Source organism: Leucoraja erinacea, chromosome 6 (assembly GCF_028641065.1).
Source record: "Leucoraja erinacea ecotype New England chromosome 6, Leri_hhj_1, whole genome shotgun sequence".
NCBI classification, from domain to species: Eukaryota; Metazoa; Chordata; class Chondrichthyes; order Rajiformes; family Rajidae; genus Leucoraja; species Leucoraja erinaceus.
In genome coordinates, this window is record NC_073382.1 from 72838261 (window position 1) to 72857931 (window position 19671).

Below are 19671 nucleotides of genomic sequence, written 5' to 3' on the forward strand. Positions count from 1 at the left end.
ATAATATTTCCTCATTCCCCACTCTGGTCATTTCATGACTACTAACAGGATTATAATACAGCAGAAATTCATCGGCATTGATTTATTAGTTATCCAAGTTTATTCCTAATGTTGAGATGCTTTATAGCCCCCAAAACCCAGATCACGTAGGTCGGCAGGCTGGCTTGTTGACACCAATGCTGTTCCCTACTTCTCTGCTGTGCTTCAAACCCGAGCCCTAATGGTGCTCAACTATTCTGGGTTCCATACCACTGGACTATCTCTATTTTATTCATTCTAATACATTCGTCTTCTAACAATTCTTTCTCAACCTGAGCATTTACCATCCTTTCAGCTACCTCGCCATTCAACATTGGAATGTCTTCTTCTAGATGTTGCAATAATATCTTCTCACCAGTTTCCACATTACCAAAGGCTGTCATTAGTCTAGCAATAATACATTCAACAATAGCAATTCCCACGAACAAATACAAAACCACTATTGCTGCATATATGGCCATACTAATGATCCAATTATATAATTCCCCAGTCTCCCCATTCAATACCCTCCTTCATCCCATCGAGCAGGGTAGTAATGTATTTTTGATGTTTGGTGATGTTGCTAGTTCTGTCCTGAGTTCCCATCATACATCTGTCTTTCACAACAGCACGCATCCCTCCCTCACGGGTCAACAGATAGTATAGGCATATCTATCCTGTAAAGAGAACAGATGCATTTCTGATAGTACACCGCATATGTCTTGTCCTCACAACCCGGGTAAGAATGCCCATTATCACGAGGTAGTGGCAAACAGTTGGTGACAGTTTCGACCGGAACTGACTTCTCACTTTAACACCTTACTAACCGTTCAGTCCTCCCGCACTCTGTAGACACTGCAAATATGCTACTAACTGATTTCATAGCAGGGTAACACACAATTTGTCCTTTACCAAATAGTTCATTATGGGCTTGTATAAGTTGTACGTTCTCCCCGGGCTTTTAAAAGTTGCTTTTACAAACATTTGAATTAGCAACAATGTTCTCATTGCAATGCTCATCTGTACTAAGATAACACACTTCTTAAGTTTACAATTTCTCCTCCCTTTCTGGAGGGAAATATTTATTAAAAATCTTACCTACATCTGGCACATCCTTCCACAAAGGTTAATATTTTCATCTCTACTCATTCCATTGTTCCATCTGGCTTTGGACATGTCATGTTTCAAATTTCACTGCTGGACATTTCAGACCTTTCGAGCCCCATGCTTGATTTATCCCAGCCGACAACTTATGGATATCCAGTGCACAATTAATAAATTACAACCTGTTTTAACCCCATCTTCTCCCCCCCACAAGGGAATATATTTACTCTGAATATTACTTTAATTCAAATTGCTTTACGCTACCAATTCCAATTAACTTCAAGCAACTGTTTCCAATCCATTTTACCACATAATTTCCAGGTTTCATTTAGTTACGAGATACAGCACGGAAACAGGCCCTCCAGCCCACCGAATCCACACCAGCTAGTGATCCCTGTCCATCTCCCCCGTACATTAACACGATCCAAATGGGGGACAATTCACAATTATACCAAGCCAATTAGCATATAAACCTGGACGTCTTTGGAATGTGGGAGGAAACCAGAGCACCCGGAAAAAACCCCACGCAGATCCTGGGGAGAATGTACAAACTCCAGACAGACAAGTACCCGTGGTCAGGATTGAACCCCGGTCTCTGGTGCCATAAGATAGCAACTCTCCACTGTGCCATTCCTCATCATTCCTCCATTTCATAACAAATTCTACCTGAGTTTTGATCACTGAAATTGAAAATTGAAAGACAAAAAAGTATCTATAATTCAGTATAAAATAATTTGATAAATGGGTTAGGAATTAACAGAATATCAGTCCTGAAGACATGTAAATGAGAATATCAAAATGAATATCTAAAAATGTCAGTACAAGTTAAATCTGAATGTTCGAAGCATGAATAACAAGTTTATGACTAATTTTTTTTTCCAGTTTGTGGCAATTGCAATGCTCTTCTGTGAACAGCAACATACGGGATACTGAGTTGGATGATCCGCCATGATCATATTGAATGGCGGTGCAGGCTCGAAGGGCCGAATGGCCTACTCCTGCACCTAATTTCTATGTTTCTATGTTTCTATGTCTATGTTTCTATATGATTTTTAGATGCTCTAAATTCTCTCATTACTTTTTGTCAAATAAGATGCACTTGTGATGTTAAGAGAGCCAAGGGAAAAAATGGGAAGTTCTGACATTTTGGGCATTGGTGCTTTTGCAAAGTGACATAAAAGGTTACTAATGTTTTCCAAACTGTTCAAAGTGATGCACAGTAACTACTGGATCATCAATCTTGTTTTGTCCGGTTGCCCGAACTCCAATACCAATGAAGTGCTCGGAAAAGCTGGTCTTCTCCCACATCAAATCCAGCATCCCTGCCTCACTGGACTCTCATCAATTTGCATACAGGGCAAATAGATCCACAGAGGATGCCATCTCTCTGTCTCTTCACATTGTCCAGACTCACCTGGAAAGACAGGGCACGTACGTGAGGATGCTCTTCATAGACTATACTCTGCCTTCAATACGGTCATCCACACCAAGTTCATCACCAAACTCCACCAGCTAGGCCTCAGCTCGCCGATATGCGATTGGATCCTGAATTTTCTGATGGAGCGACCGCAGGCAGTGAGACTGGGCCCGCACCTGTCCTCCACTATCACCCTGAGCACCGGCACACCACAGGGCTGTGTACTGAGCCCCATGCTCTACTCCCTCTTCACACATGACTGTGTTCCTGCATTCGACACCAACACCACGTCAAGTTTGCAGATGACACAACGGTGATCGGGCTGATCACCAACGGTGATGAAACAAACTACACAGCGGAGGTGCAGAACCTGCCGGACTGGTGCTCACGTAACAACTTGTCACTAAACACCTCCAAGACTAAGGAGCTGATTATCAATTTCAGGAAGTCACAGAAGGGGGAATACACCCTAATCTCCATCTATGGGGACAGTGTGGAGAGAGTGTCCAGCTTTAAGTTTCTGGGCACTCACATCTCAGAGAACCTCACATGGTCCATCAACACCGCTGCTCTGGTCAAAAAGGCACAGCAACGACTGTTCCTCCTGAGAACATTGAAATGGACTGGTCTGCCCCAACAGCTGCTGACAACCTTCTACCGCTGCACGACAGAGAGAATACTGTCGTATGGCATCTCTGTGTGGTATCTCAGCTGCACGGAGGCGGAGAGGAGAGCTCTTCAGCGTGTCGTCCGCACAGCGCAGAAGATCATTGGGACACCGCTACCAGCCTTGGAGGGCATCTACCGCACAAGGTGCCTCAGGAAGGCCGTCAGCATTCACAAAGACTCCTCACACCCTTGTAATGGACTGTTCGAACTGCTTCCTTCCGGCAGACATTACAAGGCCTTCTACGCCCGCACCTCCAGACTCAGGAACAGCTTCTTTCCCAGAGCTATAGCTGCTCTGAACCTGCCCTGCTGAGTGCCCCCCACCCCCACGGACTGTCTCCCTCGGATGGTCACGTCGCACAGACACATCTGTACTTTAGTCTGTTTTGACTATTTTACGGTTGTAGTGTTCATTGTACAAACCATGTTCTCGGGGTATCTAAACCTAAATTTTAGTAGTTACTTAAGTTATGATGTCGGATGGAAGCTGCATACCCAAATCTCGTTGCACTTATGTGCAATGACAATAAAATGTATTATTATTATTATTATTATTATTATTGAGGGTGAGCTGGGGAGAAATTAAGTGGTGCTGTTTAGGTTTATTATTGTCATGTGTACTGAGGTACAGTGGAAAGCATTGTTTTGCATGTTGTCCAATCAAATTTTGAATATATTTTCAAGGCAGCTATTTTTAAAATCTATTTGTAATTACCCTTTATTATGATAGTGATCAACTGTTGTCTTGAAATGCTGCACCTCTTTGGGTGGAGGTGCTCCCTTAGTGGGTTGGCGGCGCGACCGACGTCGCAGCGGCCACTGCAGTCTGTCTGTCTTTTTTTATTTTATTGTCCTGTTGAGGGTATAGATTGTGGTGGGTTTTTGACTGTGTATGTGTGGGGGCGGGGGAGTGGGTGGGGGGACACTTTTAAATCTCTTCCCTGTACGGGGACCCGACCGTTTCCCTGTCCGGTTGCCGTTGGGGCCTATTGCCGTGGAGCAGCCTCCAACCGGAGCGAGCTGGGGGCTCAAGTCACGGAGCCTGCGGAGCTGCGGACCTACCATCGTGGAGCAGGCAGGCTTCGGAGCGTGGAGAGTTCGGAGTGTGGAGAGCTGTGGTGGCGCGCGGCTGCGACCTGACTCCGGTGGATGGTGACACGGGGAGCTCGCGGGTCCCCGGTGGGAGACCGCATTGCGGGGCAACGGCGACTTCTCCCGCCCGAATTGCGGGGTTGAGAGTGACCTGGAGCGGGGCCTTACATCACCCGGCGCGGCTTTAAGTGGCCGTGGGATTTGCTAGCGCCCGCCGGGGGCTTTGACTTTGACTTTGGGAGAGGAATGGAGAGCAGGGGAGAGACAAGACTTTGCCTTCCATCGCAGTGAGGAGGAGATTCACTGTGATGGATGTTTGTGTAAATTGTGTTGGTGTGTGTCTTGGTTATTTTCTTGTATGACTGCAGAAACCAAATTTCGTTTGAACTTCATGTGAGGTTCAAATGACAAATAAACGGTATTGTATTGTATATTGTAGTGCTGTGGATGGCAAGTTCCAGGATTTGGATCTAGTGGTAGCAAAGGTGTTGATTTAATTCTAAGTTGGGCTATTTGCAGTTTGGAAGGGAAACTGCGGATGATGCACCTGCTGTTTTTTTGTGTTCTTGTGGCTGCTGGTTTGGGAGGTGCTATTTGTAGAGCTTGAGCAAGCAACTGCAGTGTGTTTTCTGTACACTGTAGCCACAATGTGCAAAGTTTTGAAGGAATGTTCAGGTGGATGCTGTGCTAATCAAGTGAGCTACTTTGTCCTGGATGGTGATGATGCTCTGGCGAGTTGGTCGTGCTGTATTTTTTTTTTTTCAGTACCCTTTTGGAGAGTATTACATAGCAGTGCTGGCTCATAAGCTGTTGATGATGGAAAGTCCTTCTCGGGAGATAGGTCACTTGTCACAGCTTATCCCTGCCTCTGACGCACTCATGCTTGTGTAGATAGTTCACTTCGTTATGGATAAGTAGGTTGTGAGACAAAGCTCTAAGTTAGCTGAGGAATAATATTGAGTAAATGCATATGAAGACCAAAATAAACTGTTTTCAACAATAAAGTAAGATTAATCTCAACAATTTTTAGAATTTGTCAAGTATAGAAATCGGTATATAAATGCAACGGCACATGGTTTACTCAAACATGGATAATAATTAATTTAAATTGTGATTATGTCCAAATGCTTTCACGAGCCATTTATTTGTTGTATCTTTAAGTCTGATCACAATTATTTAATGTGAAAATGAAAAAAAAAATTGTGTAGATAATGGACTAATGGCCCTAAATGATCAGTTCTCTGTAATACGTCCAGAAGACTGATTTAAAAAAAAATGTTTGGTGTACATTGTCACCAGTGAATCCATTGCAAATTTTAATTTCTGCAGGATCCTGGATGGCTGAAGTTTTGCAAAATAGGTCAGCATTCGGGTGGTTTAAATAATAGAAATAAGTTTATGGTTAAATTTTGATCGCACGAGTTGGCAATCTTACTTTTTTTCAGTTAGTAATACTATTTGGTAACAAATACTTTTTTTCTCCTCTCTCTTCAGAACATGAATATCAAAACATTGACTGATGATGTGGTAAGGATTTTTTTTGCATGTTTTGTTAAGACTTTAGTGTTGTGATATAATTTTGCAGCTTTTCATCTGACTCATCTGAATACCCTCTAGGTGGATAAATATTGATGTTGCATTATCACTTTACAATTACCAATCATAATAAAAGCCCATCAAAGTATCGAAGTAGATGATTGAGGAGATTCAGTATGTCAATGAATACTTTCTTGAACTTCTACAGTGAGCACATTGACTGGTTGAAACACAGCCTGGTTTGGCAACTCAAACACCCAGCAATGAAGAAAATTACAGAGAGTGACAGGCACTCCCATCGAAGGGATTTACAGGAGTTGCTCCCTCAAAGATAGCCGGCATTATCAGGCACACACCACCCTGGCCATGTTCTCATTTCACTCCTGCCATCGGGAAGAAGGTATAGGAGCCTGAAAACTGTAACATCCAGTTTCAGGAGCTGCTTCTTCCCAACAACCATTGAATATTACAACCTCCAACTAAACCCCAAACTTCATAGACTGGGGCATTGTGTTTGTATTTGTACTATTTTTGTTTGTTTTATTGAACTTTCTTGTTGGTGATTTTGGTGTTTTACAGAGGACATACATGTTTACATACATATGCTGCTCCAAATAAAAATGCCATTGTTCCATTTCGAAACATGACAACAAAACACACACTCACTCACTCGAGCACTTGAACCAATGACTTGCCTGAAAACGAATTGTATAAAAAAAATGTTTTGTTCATCCATTTTAAATTTGCAGCTCATCAATGAAAAGATTACAGCCTTTACTATCCAGCTTTGAAACTTAATTTCATAAAATATAATGACCTATTCTACAATACTCGTCATTTAAAAAGAAGAAACAAAATTTATGAGCCTATAATCCTTTTATGTGGATTGATTCTAAATAATATTAAGCACTGAAAATATTCTGCTTGTATTGAACTGCTTATTCATCAGTGGACCATCAGTCTGTAGTAATTGAAGAGGATTATCTTCATGTTAGCCGCTATTTTTTAATAATAAGCAAGCCCATGTCTGTTCAATCCCTGCCAGTCTGTATGTTTTCCTGCCTTTTAACTTTTTCTTAAGAGATGCCTTTTTTCCAGCTTGTTTGTAAATTTGTATACTTGTGTATTGACACGGCAGCAGATTGTTCGGATATGAGCAGAGACCTGTACGAAACAAAGTTCCTACAGATACCATTGTCTGCTGCCGTGTCAATACACATATCGATTACTTGTTCATTTATCAATAGTTTATTTCGAAAGTCCTTGCCTTGACTGGTTGTAGGCTTATCGATGTTGGATGCATAAATGATTTACAACCCAAGTTCATTACCTTCTGGGTTAATCTCCAAGTTATGAACTCCTTTCCGGTGTTGTCGCTTGATTGCCGTAGATTGTGGGTTTTCTGTTTTAAGCTTGGCCCGACATGCTGAGGCAATATGGTCTTTCTTCTGGCAGTTATAGCACTTGGCCATTTTGAACTGACAAAATTGGGATGAGTGATTATTGTTGCAACGAAAACAACTGGCTGAACTCGGCTCCCCGCTGTACTTTGGTTTTGGTTTAGCGCTCCAAAGTTACAGTGCAAAGTTATGTTTTTCCAAGGTCAAGCTGAGAACCTACTTGGGCGAAGTTTTGGGGACATGTGGACAAATGAACTGTAAAGTTCAGCAGAATGGTCAGTGAGTAACACAGCCCATCATAATGACCAGCTACAGAAATAAACCAACCCTCCTTGGAAATGATTGGCTGAGTAGAATCGAATTAGACTGGAAGAACATTTTCAGCGTTGATTTGTTCAAATCGCGTCTTGAAAACGTTATAAGCAGACATGCAGACATTTTTGCTGACGGTCACACGGGATTAATAGGGTACTCTGCACACATTCGACTTAAGCAAGTGAGACCTGTGTATTGTCGACCAAGACCTGTACCATATGCACTAAAGCACAAGTGGAGGAAGAGCGGGACGGGTTAGAACGGAATGGAGTACTCATGAAGACAGACAAGAGTAACTGGGCAACGCCAATTGTGACTGTACCCAAGGCCGACAAAACTGTTCGACTATGTGATTACTACAAAGTCACAATCACCAAGCCGTTGATGACGAACAATATCCGTTACCAACCTCGCAAGATCTGTATGCAGAACTTAGAGTATTCACTAAACTGGTTTTGGCTCACGCTTACGCCCAACTCAATGTCGACAAGGAAAGTCAGTGATACTTGACTATCAACACACATAAGGCCTATTCATATACAAAGCTGCCCTATGGTGTGAAATCCTCCCCGAAAATGTTCCAGTCTATCATGGACAAAATGTTACAAGGCATTCCACACTGTGTGCAACAGGATGACCTACTGATAGTCACAGATTGCATGGTAGAACATCTGGAAATTCTCGAGCAAGTTCTCACACGACTGAACTGCCACAATGTCAAATTGCGACAAAGTGAATGTGCATTTGCTTAGTCAGATGTGGTCTACCTTACAGAGGTACTTGGAGAAGAGTGGGAACGGGAATTAATGATAAAAATTATGAAGGTTAAATGGGAAAAATACCTGATATATATTCACAAATGTTCAATTAATGTAAGACATAATCTAATTCAATTTAAAATTGTACATAGATTATATTATTCAAAAACAAGATTGAACAAATTTTATCCAAATATATCCGCCACTTGTGATGAATGTCTAGCCCAAAAGGCAACTATAACACACTCCTTAGTTTCCTGCATAAAAATTTATAGATTTTGGAATGATATTTTTTAAATACTTACAAAATTATTCAAGACAAGAATGGAACCTAATACTGAAATGATTATATTTGGTGTAATGGAAGATGGGAATAAATTGAACACATCTCAAAATCTATTCCTTAATTATGGTTTAATAATAGCAAAAAAATTAATACTTAAATTTTGGAAGGGTACATCAATACCAACGCTTAAAATGTGGATTGCAAGTATGTTGGACACCGCTCATCTTGAGGAAATGCGATTCCTCCTAATGGATAAATCAGACCAATTCATAACGAGTTGGTCTCCATTCGTCGTTTTTTTGGAATCATATGGTGCAACACAATTGTAAAAAATAACTGTTTCAGGACTGGACGAGGGTTGGTCAAGACTATAAATAATGATCTCCTTTTCTTTTCACTATTTTCTCTCTCAACTTTCTTCATTTACTCGTTTTCTTTCTTCACACACTATATATTTCAAATTTTTCTATCCTTTACTATCTAACTTATTTTTCTTATTATCATCTTTTTTCAATGTAACAAAAAAAAAGTTGTACATAAAATGTATTATGAAAATATATATTAGGCACTTTGGTGCCATATGACTGTGCTTACTTCTAATAAAAATTAAAAAAAAAAAAAAAAATGTGGTCTACCTTGGACTCAAAGTAGATGCCAACGGACTTTGCTCTGTGAAGGCGAAAGTGGAATCAATAGTGAATGCTCCAAAACCCAACAATGTGTAGGAGTACGATCATTCCTTGGGATTGTGCAGTTCTATGCACGATTCCTTCCAGATTTAGCAACTGTGTTAAAGTCACTACGTCTGCTACAAAAAGATGTGAAATGGATGTGGGCAAAGGAACAGCAACGTGCATTTGACATCTGCAAGGAAAATTTGACAAGTGATAAACTCCTTGTTCACTACGATACGACACGCGAGATGAAACTTGCTTGTGATGCTTCAAGTTATGGTGTAGGTGCAGTGATCTCCCACGTAATGAATGACGGACAGGAAAAGCCTGTTGCTTTTGCATCCCGTACCATGTCACTGAGTGAACGCATTTATGTACAGATAGAAAAGGAAGCACTCAGCATCATGTTCAGAATCAAGAAATTCCATCAGTTTCTTTTCAGCAGACCATTACTACTACTGATCACAAGCCACTACTAGTGGTACTTGGTCTCAAGTCAGATATACCTTCCATGATGGCATCAAGGATGCAGCGCTGGGCAATTTTGCTGTCCCAGTATGACTACAGGGTTGAGTACAGAAGCTCCAAGTACAAGGCAGTTGCAGATGCATTGTCCTGGTTGCCCCGTGAGAACTCTGACGTGGGAAGTGATAACTCAATCTACACACTGCAAGTTGTGGATGAAGACTGCAACAGAAATTGCAGCAGAAACAGAAAGACACTGTGCTGAAGTGGGTCTATGAATAGACATTGAACGATTGGACTAAAATCAATAGTGGATTGAACTCGGTTATGAACTCAAAGCCTTTCCATAATCGATGCCATGAATTATCATGTGAGCAGGGATGCATTAAGTGGGGTTACAGAGTGGTTGTAACAGAGTCTTTGAGAAATAAAATCCCAAATGAACTTCATGCCGAACATCCTGGCAGAGTAAGCATGAAGTCAATTACCAGAAGCTTTGTGTATTGGCCTGCCGTCTTACTTGCAAAGTTCAGACAGTTGTATGACCTGCCCTTGAACTACATTATTGAACGTACCAACTTTTATGCTCGTATGCAACAGATTGATGAACCGATGGAACGTTTTATCAGCGGCTTAAAACACATGGCTGCACGCTGCCAATTTCATAATTTGTGTGATGAACTCATCCGTGTCAAAATTGTTGAAGGTTTGCTTGATAGCAAGTTAAAGGATGAACTGCTCCGTAACTCTGACCTGACCCTCAATCAAGCCGAGCACGCCTGTCAGATTGCTGAGATACCATCTTCTCACACTAAGTCTGTGAGCTCCGGTCAGCGTTCGCAGTATAGTGTCAATCTTACAGACACCTCCGCTTGTAACAGCTGTTCCTAGCCCTCCTTGGCCTCGCAGCAGAGATCGTCTGCTGCTCGGTCCTAATTGCAACTATTTTCATGCTTTAGGTCGACAATTCTGTATTGCTCATGGTAAAACCTGTAATTTCTGCATGAAATTAAAACACTTTGCAAGATGTTGCCGTTCCCGTGCGACTCTGTCCGCCCCAAGGACAAGCCTGTTACAACATGAGCTTGCTGATAGCGAATTCCAAGAGCTTGACTTGCCATCCCCCGCTCACCGTATCTAATGGGTGGCCTGCTAAACCGTCTGGCACGTGTGTGGTACAACTCCGGTGAAAGGATTTGAAACGGATAAGATACCAGGGAGGGAACGGGAGATGTGACCGGGGACACGACGGTCCAGGAAGGTGGTGAGATCGGCGAGCCAGGCGCCGAAAGCCGCAGGGAGGCCGCGGTGGAAACGGTCTCTGATAGTGGAGCAGCAGGACCGGTAGTGGGAGGGCATACAAAACGCGAGACATCTGGATATGGAGTCACAGGACACAGTTCCTTCACTGGAAAATATGTTGACGGTTGCGTCTGTAAATGGCTCCGTCCGCCTCAACCGGATAAGAGTGAGGTTCTTTAGCAGGGCCGTAGATATGATCCAGATGGCCATAGCCCTTGTTGGTCTGGAGGCGAACCACCTGTCCACTGGTGAGAGGTTTAAGTGGCTTACTGGATTTGTCAAAAAAAACTTTCTGTGTATCGTGTTTGAATTGTAGTTGTTTCAGGACTGCAGACGGAGAACGAACTTGTGGCTGCAAAAGCTGCTGGAACACAGGTAGGGGAGCACAGGTTTGGCGAGACATCAGTCTCTATTTTTTAACATTTACCTGTTGGATTTTAAAGATGTGTCACCAACAAACGTAGCCTCTTTCCCCGGTGTACTGTAGACTCGTTCTCATGAAGTGCCTAATTAGTACCTAAAAGATGAGCAAAATGGCAGAAACAAGCCAACAATCTTATGATTAATATAAATGCTGGGGGTCATGATTTGTGAAGTGCTTTTTTGAAATAAAAGGTAATTTCAAATCGGAATGATTCCTTTCCAAAATGGTTCTTATATCACTGGAAATCTCCAGTTCTCTGACATTAGTCGGAGGCGTATATGGGAATGATCCATTGCAAGCTTGAAGAGGTCAATAATAAACATTTCATATCGGAGATCCTCTCATTATATTTACTAATGAGCAAATTGGATGCTGCATTTTTTTAATGCATTGTTTTTTGCCATCTATAGATAATGTCTTAATGGATTGTTTTCTGAATTATTGTAACATTTTCTTTCAAGTCCTCCTTTAGGCGCTCTTTCCATGCTAGTTTGGTTCCAACAAAATTTTTCATTAGGATTATTTTGAAAAGGAGCATCTTTGACCTTATCATACAAATCAAATAGTGCATCCTATATTAAGTACCACTGCTTTCTTGTGACATTAACACCAAAGTCTTATTTTTAAATCATCTAATTACAGTTCATGATGTATATTTAGCATTTTTCTGGATAGCAGTCACATTGGCATAGTGAAAGTGACTATTTTTAAGCTTGTTGCCAATTTGTGTATCTTTTGTCTGATATTTTGATTTTAATTAACAGGCTGCACAAACAAAAATTTTATTTTTCATTTTTTGCAGTTGGACAGATTTGCAAGTATCCGAATCCTAGGCAGTAAGCGTGGTAGGCCTCCTCTTCCAAATCATAAACAGTCACAACTTTCCAGGAATGACTGGTCTGGAATATCCCCAGAGAATGGAAACTCAAACCAGCTGCCAGAAAAGGATGTTATTTTGCTCTTTGAAAAGATGATGGTAAGTTGTCCTATTAATTTAATGGACTACTGCGCATGCGATTATTTTGAGAACCTAATTACGGAAGATTTCATTTTTTAGTAGTCCAAGTCTCTCTGAGCTTTTCGATGCTGTCATGATTAAACTAGATGTTCAACAGCCTTGATATTATAATTTCTGAACAAAGAGTGGTTTAACTTTGACAGGAAATATTTTACCCATGTCACCATCTGAGAAATTGTAGTGATGTCAGTCATAACAGAATTTGCTGAATCTTGGTGACTAATGGTGATGCTTACTACTTGGTTAATTCTTTACTGGCAGTCCTGGTAGATTTTTCCAGCAGCCTCTTTCTTAGCAATTGCCTTGAACACCCAGTCTTTCCCTTGATTCATCCAGGATCTTTCATTCTTTGTAACGACTCTTTCGCCAGATTCTGACTGATACTTCTCACATTTCTAAATATTATTTTGAATTTCCAGCATCTAAAATTTTTTACTATGTTTATGAAGGTCTTAGAATTGATGGTAGAAATGAACAACTGCTTAAAATGTGATGGTTGCCATGCATAATCTTTATGTTTTGCTGAAATTGAAAGCAAGTCTTGAAAATGGAGGCACTTCACTTAATGTACTTTCTGTACTTTACAATGTGATCATGGCTGATTAAGTTATTGTGTACATTGGAATGTGCTTGATGTCACAGTGAGAGGAGATGATGTTGGCTGCAATCATGGAAGTAGCAACCCCAAAACGGGAGAAAGTGGTGAGGGGCAGCATTTGCCTGCTCTAGATGCCACTGTTGGTCTATGCCTACCAAGTGGAGAAAGATGAGTGATTTCAGTGAGTAGATAAGCTGCATCTAGGTATAAGGCTCAAGTTACTTAGTGAAGATGGCAGTGTTGGTCGGTCGCCGTCAACTTTTGCAGGCTCGTCACCCACAATCTTGGACAACGCCCTAAAGCTCCGTGGTCAGATCGGGAGGCAGGACAGGGTGAGCTCGAAGCATTGAAGTGGCAGGTCGGCTACAGGAGGCGAGAGACAGCATCATTATTATGGTCATGCTGTTGGTAGAGGTTGCCACTGGAAGACCTAGGGCAGCCGGGGGTAAGCAAGCAGATTAGGTGCAACTTGTGGCAGCTGCATAGAGTGACAGTAGACGGAGGTGATGGCATCGGGCTTGACCTGGCTGAATTCCATCTTCATCTACCCAGGTGCCACCAGGACACTTGGCCTTACGTGAGGAAAAAGTAACCAATTGCATAATTCCTTGGGCCAAGAACAGACTTTTCAGAGACTTTAGACTGTAAACCTCCAAGGTGGTGCCAGAATGTGGCGATTCTTTGCATGCCACCCCAGACGACTATTTGATATGTAGATTGATGTACCCGAGTATTTTCCTGTTTCAATTGCTATATTCCAATCTTTGAGGGAGGGCCTCCAAACAATTTTCTGCCCCTTGAATTTGCTTTGTTCAAACCATATATATTTCATATTGTACCAAAGAGGAAGTATTGGTGGCTTTAAAAAGCATTAAGGTAAATAAATCATCAGGCCTTGACCAAGTGCATCATCTGACTTTGTGTGAAGCCTGGATGAAATTGTGGAGGCCCTTGCAGAGATAGTTGCATCATCTTCCGCCAAAGGAAGACTGGAGAGTGGTTCATGTGAAACGTTCTTTCAGAAGGGCAGCAGCAATCTACTGGCCAGTGAACTTGATGTCAATGGTCAGTAAGATGTTGGAGGGATTCTCACCAATGACTTTTACCAGCCTTGGGATAGGCATGGACAGATTAGGGATAGTCAGCATGACATTGTGCGTGGGAAATGGTAGTTTTTGAAGTGGTCCCCAAGAGGATGATGAGAGCAGGGGTGGATGTTGTATATGGACTCTAGCAAGGCCTTTGACGAGGTCCCGCATGGTAAGCTAGTCTGAAAGATTAGATCGCATGGAATCTAAGATGAGCTAGCCAATTAGATTCAAAATTGGCTTGGAAGGAGTCGCAGTGTAGTTGTGGAGGGATACTTTTCTGATTGAAGGCCTGTGACCCCTGGTGTGCCGCAGGGATTGGTACTGGGTCCAAGTGTAATTAACGTTGTTTGTCAATTTGCAGACAATGCCAAAAAATGTTGTGTAGTAGACAGTGAGGCAGGAAGGATATTTAAGTTTCCAAGCTCCAGATCAATTCTGAAGGTAGTCCAAGGAATGACAAATGGAATTTATCTGTGGCAAAGGTGAGGTGTTGCACTTTGATATGTCAAACCTGGGCAGATTTTGCGCAGTAAATGGTGGTGCCCTGGAGAGTGTTGCAGAAAGGGGAGACCTGGGAGTACAGGTGATGAATACCTTGAAGTTTTGAAGGTGCATAGTATGCTGGTGTCTTCCACTGTGAAGACTGATGCAAAAAACATATTCAATTCTTCTGCCATTTCTTTATTCCCCATTATCACTTCTCCAGCATCATTTTCCAACGGTCCAAAGTCCCTCTTGCCTCGCTCTTACTCTTTATGTACCTGAATAAACTTTTGTTATGTGTAAGAAGGAACTGCAAGATGATTTACACTGAATATAGACACAAAATGCTGCAGTAACTCAGCGATACAGACAGCATCTCTGGAGACAAGGAATGGGTGAAGTTTCTGGTCCAGACCCTTCTTCGGACTGAGAGTCGGGGGAAAGGGGAACGAGAGATATAGATGGTGATATAGAGCGATATCGAACAAAGAAATGAAAGATATGCAAAAAAGTATCAATGATCAAGAAGCAGTAGCAATGTTACAAAATTTTGAGATTTTAAAAATCAAGTCTGCAATTTATCCCATCGGATAAAGCATAAAAAGAAGTTTAATTTGACACCTAATTCACTTTCATATCTCAAGTATTTAAAAGGTTATGGCCATTTTCATACTCGGAAATTAGCATCTTGTTCCCTATTGATTTTCTATGGACGTAACAAAAAAGCTGTGATCGTGGACAGTCAAAAGCCCATAACTTTCTTAAAAATTAAGAGAACTGAATGAAATTTTCAGTTATCATAGATTGAAGCATTCTGAAACAAATATAACATAATCTTACTTGGATGACGTGAAATTAAAGCATATAATTAGTTACCTAATTGTAGCTAATTCCAAACTTCAATTACTAGATTTAAACATCTATCCATTTCTTAATAAATTATTAACATTTTTAAATAGCCTAAGTGTCCAAATAATATTCACAAATAATTCACAATAAAACATGATTTTTAAATCTCATTTACATTAATTTATAGGCCAAATGGAAGGAATTTAGTGTTTAATTGCTGTAAATTAAAGTCCATTTAAATCAGCTTTCTAGTGGGATCCTCGCAACAACATCCTGCGCAAACTGGTAAACTCAAAGTGGGGTGCTGATCCACCAACCATCCGTGCAACTGCCCTAGCCCTGTGCTTCTCCACAGCTGAATACGCGTGCTCAAGCTGGAGCCGCTCCCACCACACCAAACTGGTTGACACAGCCCTCAACGACACCTGCCGCATTATCACTGGCTGCATAAAGACAACACCAGTCCCGTGCCTCTACACCCTAGCTGGTATTGCCCCCCCCCATATCAGAGGATCCATCGTCGCCCAAGACGAGCGGAGAGCACAGGAGATTGATACCAGGCACCCCCTGCACGGACACACAGCACCTCCACCCCGACTGAAATCTAGAGCCAGTTTCTTGCAGACAGTCCCACCTCCCCAGACAACCAAAGAAACAGCAAGGACCAACATCTGGAAAGATGAATGGAACCAGCTCAACACACGAGCCCACGACTGGATGGAGAGAGGAATCGCTCCAACTGAATGCCTCGCCAGCAGGCACGATCTCCCATGGCCAACCTGGAAGACCCTCAACAGATTACGAGTGGAGCAGGGGAGGTGCAAAGCACTTATGAAAGCATGGAACTACCAGGCAGAAGACACATGCAGCTGTGGAGCAGTACAGACAATGTCCCACCTACTGGAGTGTGACGACGCCCCCCAGTGCAGCCCCCAGGACCTGGATGAACCGAACCGACCAGCTGTGACCTGCGCCAGATACTGGCAGAACGACATGTGAGATTGCAATGGACTCGAAGAAGAAGAAGAAGTGGGATCCTGTGAAAGCGCTGGTTTAGAACGTTCACATTGCGGTAGATTTGTGCCCTCAAATGCCCAGAAAAATACTGCGGGATATAATGGGCCCAAAATTAGCTACTCGCAACATTAAACTTTGTATAAAGGGATCTTAAGAAGCCCTTTTTAACGTAAAAATAAACAGCCTACCTTCCGTTTTCCCCTGTATGAGATCTGGCCCGTAGTCGGCGGTTGGGGGTTTCGAGGTTAATTTTTAACCTACTATAACAATTAAATAAAGCCCTTAAAACTAATACTAGCTCAAGCGAGGGAATCTTCCAGCGATTTTTCGTTGATAATTTTAGCTAGGCTGAAAAACCTCGATTTGAACAGCCTAGGGAAAATCGCGTTTTAAACCCGCCCCCCTCTAAACGGCGCCAAAATCGCGCACACGGGCTGGGACAGATTTTCAGCGACGCTTCAGGTACGTTTTGCAACATACCTAGAAGCAGTCCATTGTTAGCTGTAGGCAAGGTGAAAACTAGATATATGGACAATGAAACTCGCCACGACGCCACTGAAACTAGTAATCAATCAATCAATCAATCAACCTTTATTGTCATCTTGCAAGCAACAGTTGTTACAGTGCAAAATGAAAAGACGTTTCCCAGTGAATAGCGGAGCATCGCACATGAAATTTAAACACTTCACACATAATAACACTAAAAACAATCCAGTCCCTGATGGAACAGTATAAATAGTTAAAAGCCGGTTAAAAAAAACACAATGTTAAAATTCAATAAACCAATCATAAAAAATGTCCGGGGCCGCTGATTTTAGTGGCCAGTGCCAGTATTAAAGTGTCCGTGCCAGCCGCAGAGTCAAGTCAAGTGACTGTGGGTGCAGAGTGACTGTTTAGCAGCCTCACAGCCTGTGGTAGGAAGCTGTTTAGCAGCCTCGTAGTCCGGGCTTTGATGCTACGATATCTCTTGCCTGATGGCAGGAGATCCAGGTGTGCGTGGAGGGGGTGCAGTTTGTCCTTGGCAATTCTCTGTGCTTTCTTCAGACAGCGGCTCTGGAACAGTTCTTGTACCGAGGGTAGGGAGACGCCAATGATCCTCTCTGCTCCCCTCACTACCCTCTGCAGAGCCTTTCTGTCCGAACAGTTGCAGGTGGAGTACCACGTATTTATGCAGTACGTGAGTACAGACTCCACCGTGCCCCTGTAGAAAGTCCTGAGGATGTTGGTGGGGAGTGAGGTTAACGACTAAGGTTGGGGAAAGACAGAGAGAGTGGATGCAAGGGTTACTTGAAGTTGGAGAAATCAATGTTCATTAAGCTGGAAGCTGCCCAAGTGAAATACGGACGACACAAAATGCTGGAGTAACTCAGCGGGCCAAACAGTATATCTGGAGAGAAGGAATGGGTGACGTTTCGGGTCGAGACCCTTCTTCAGTCTGTGAGACCCTTCTTTAGTCTGAAGAAGGGTTTCAACCCAGAATGTCACCCATCCCTTCTCTCCAGAGATGCTGCCTGTTCTGCTGAGTTACTCCAGCATATTGTGTCTATCTTTGGTTTAAACATAGATAAAAGCATAGAAAATTGGTGCAGGAGGAGGCCATTCAACCCTTCGAGCCAGCACCGCCATTCATTGCGATCATGGCTGATCGTCCCCAATCAATAACCCGTGCCCCTTGATTCCACTAGCCCCTAGAGCTCTATCTAACACTCTCTTAAATCCATCCAGTGACTTGGCCTCCAATGCCCTCTGTGGCAGGGAATTCCACAAATTCACAACTCTGGGTGAAAAAGTTTTTTCTCACCTCAGCCTTAAATGGCCTCCCCTTTATTCTAAGACTGGTTCTGGACTCGCCCAACATTGGGAACATTTTTCCTGCATCTAGCTTCTCCAGTCCTTTTATAATTTTATATGTTCCTGTAAGTTTTCCCCTCATCCTTCTAAACTCCAGTGAATACAAGCCTAGTCTTTTCAATCTTTCCTCGTATGACAGTCCCGCCATCCCAGGGATCAATCTCGTGAACCTACACTGCACTGCCTCAATCACAAGGATGTCCTTCCTCAAATTAGGAGACCAAAACTGTACGAAGTACTCCAGATGTGGTCTTACCAGAGCCCGATACAACTGCAGAAGAACCTCTCTATTCCTATACCGAAGGCCAACACTCCGTTAGCATTCTTCACTGCCTGCTGTACCTGCATGCCAATTTTCAGTGACCGGTGTACAAGGACACCATGTTTTTGCCACCAAAGTGAATAACCTCACATTTATCTATATTATACTGCATCTGCCATGCATCTGCCCACTCACTCAACCTGTCCAGGTCACCCTGCAACCTCCTACCATCCTCTTCACAGTTCACACTGCCACCCAGCTTTGTGTCATCCGCAAACTTGCTAGTGTTGCTCCTAATTCCCTCTTCCAAATCATTAATATGGTAAACAGTTGCGGCCCCAACACCGAGCCTTGGGGCACTCCACTCGCCTGCCTGCCATTCTGAAAAGGACCCGTTCACTCCTACTCTTTGCTTCCTGTCTGCCAACCAATTTTCTATCCACGTCATCACCCTACTCCCAATACCATGCGCTCTAATTGATTGTGTCTTCATTAGTGAAGACAGATCCGAAGTAACTGTTCAACTCTTCTGTGGTTCCTTGTTCCCCATAATAATTTCACCTGTGTCTGCCTTCAAGGGACCTACATTTGACTTTGCTACTCTTTTTCCCTTAACATATCTAAAGAAGCTTTTATATTCCTGGTCAGCTTCCCTTCGGACTTCATCTTTTCAGCCTCTATTGCCCGTTTTGTTTCCTTCTGTTGAAAGCTTCCCAATCCTCTGGCTTCCGGCTACTCTTTGCTGTGTTATACATCTTTTATTTTAGTTTTATTCTATCCCTAACTTCTCTTGTCAACCCCGTACGGTTGCCTCCTAATCGTCTCAGAATCTTTCTTCCTTTTTGGAATGAAATGATCCTGTGTCTTCCAGATTATGCCCAGAAATTCCTGCCATTGCTGTTCAACCGTCAATCCTGCTGGTATCCCTTTCCAGTCTACCTTGGCCAGCTCTTCTCTCATGCCGTCATAATCCCTTTTGTTCAGCTGCATCACTGCCACTTCCGATTTAACCTTCTCCTTCTCAAATTGCCGATTAAAACGA

General features: G+C 42.6%; 1 protein-coding gene across 2 annotated transcripts in view; it reads left to right on the forward strand.

Moving 5' to 3' along the window:
* LOC129698312 (protein diaphanous homolog 3-like) overlaps positions 1–19671 on the forward strand; it is a 463901-nt gene that overhangs the window by 38591 nt on the left and 405639 nt on the right. For both annotated transcript variants that reach the window (XM_055637392.1, XM_055637391.1), the window contains exons 2-3: positions 5795–5827; positions 12263–12436. In XM_055637392.1, the coding sequence (XP_055493367.1) occupies positions 5798–5827; positions 12263–12436 (204 nt within the window). In that variant the 5' untranslated portion in view covers positions 5795–5797. The remainder of the gene's footprint in view (positions 1–5794; positions 5828–12262; positions 12437–19671) is intronic.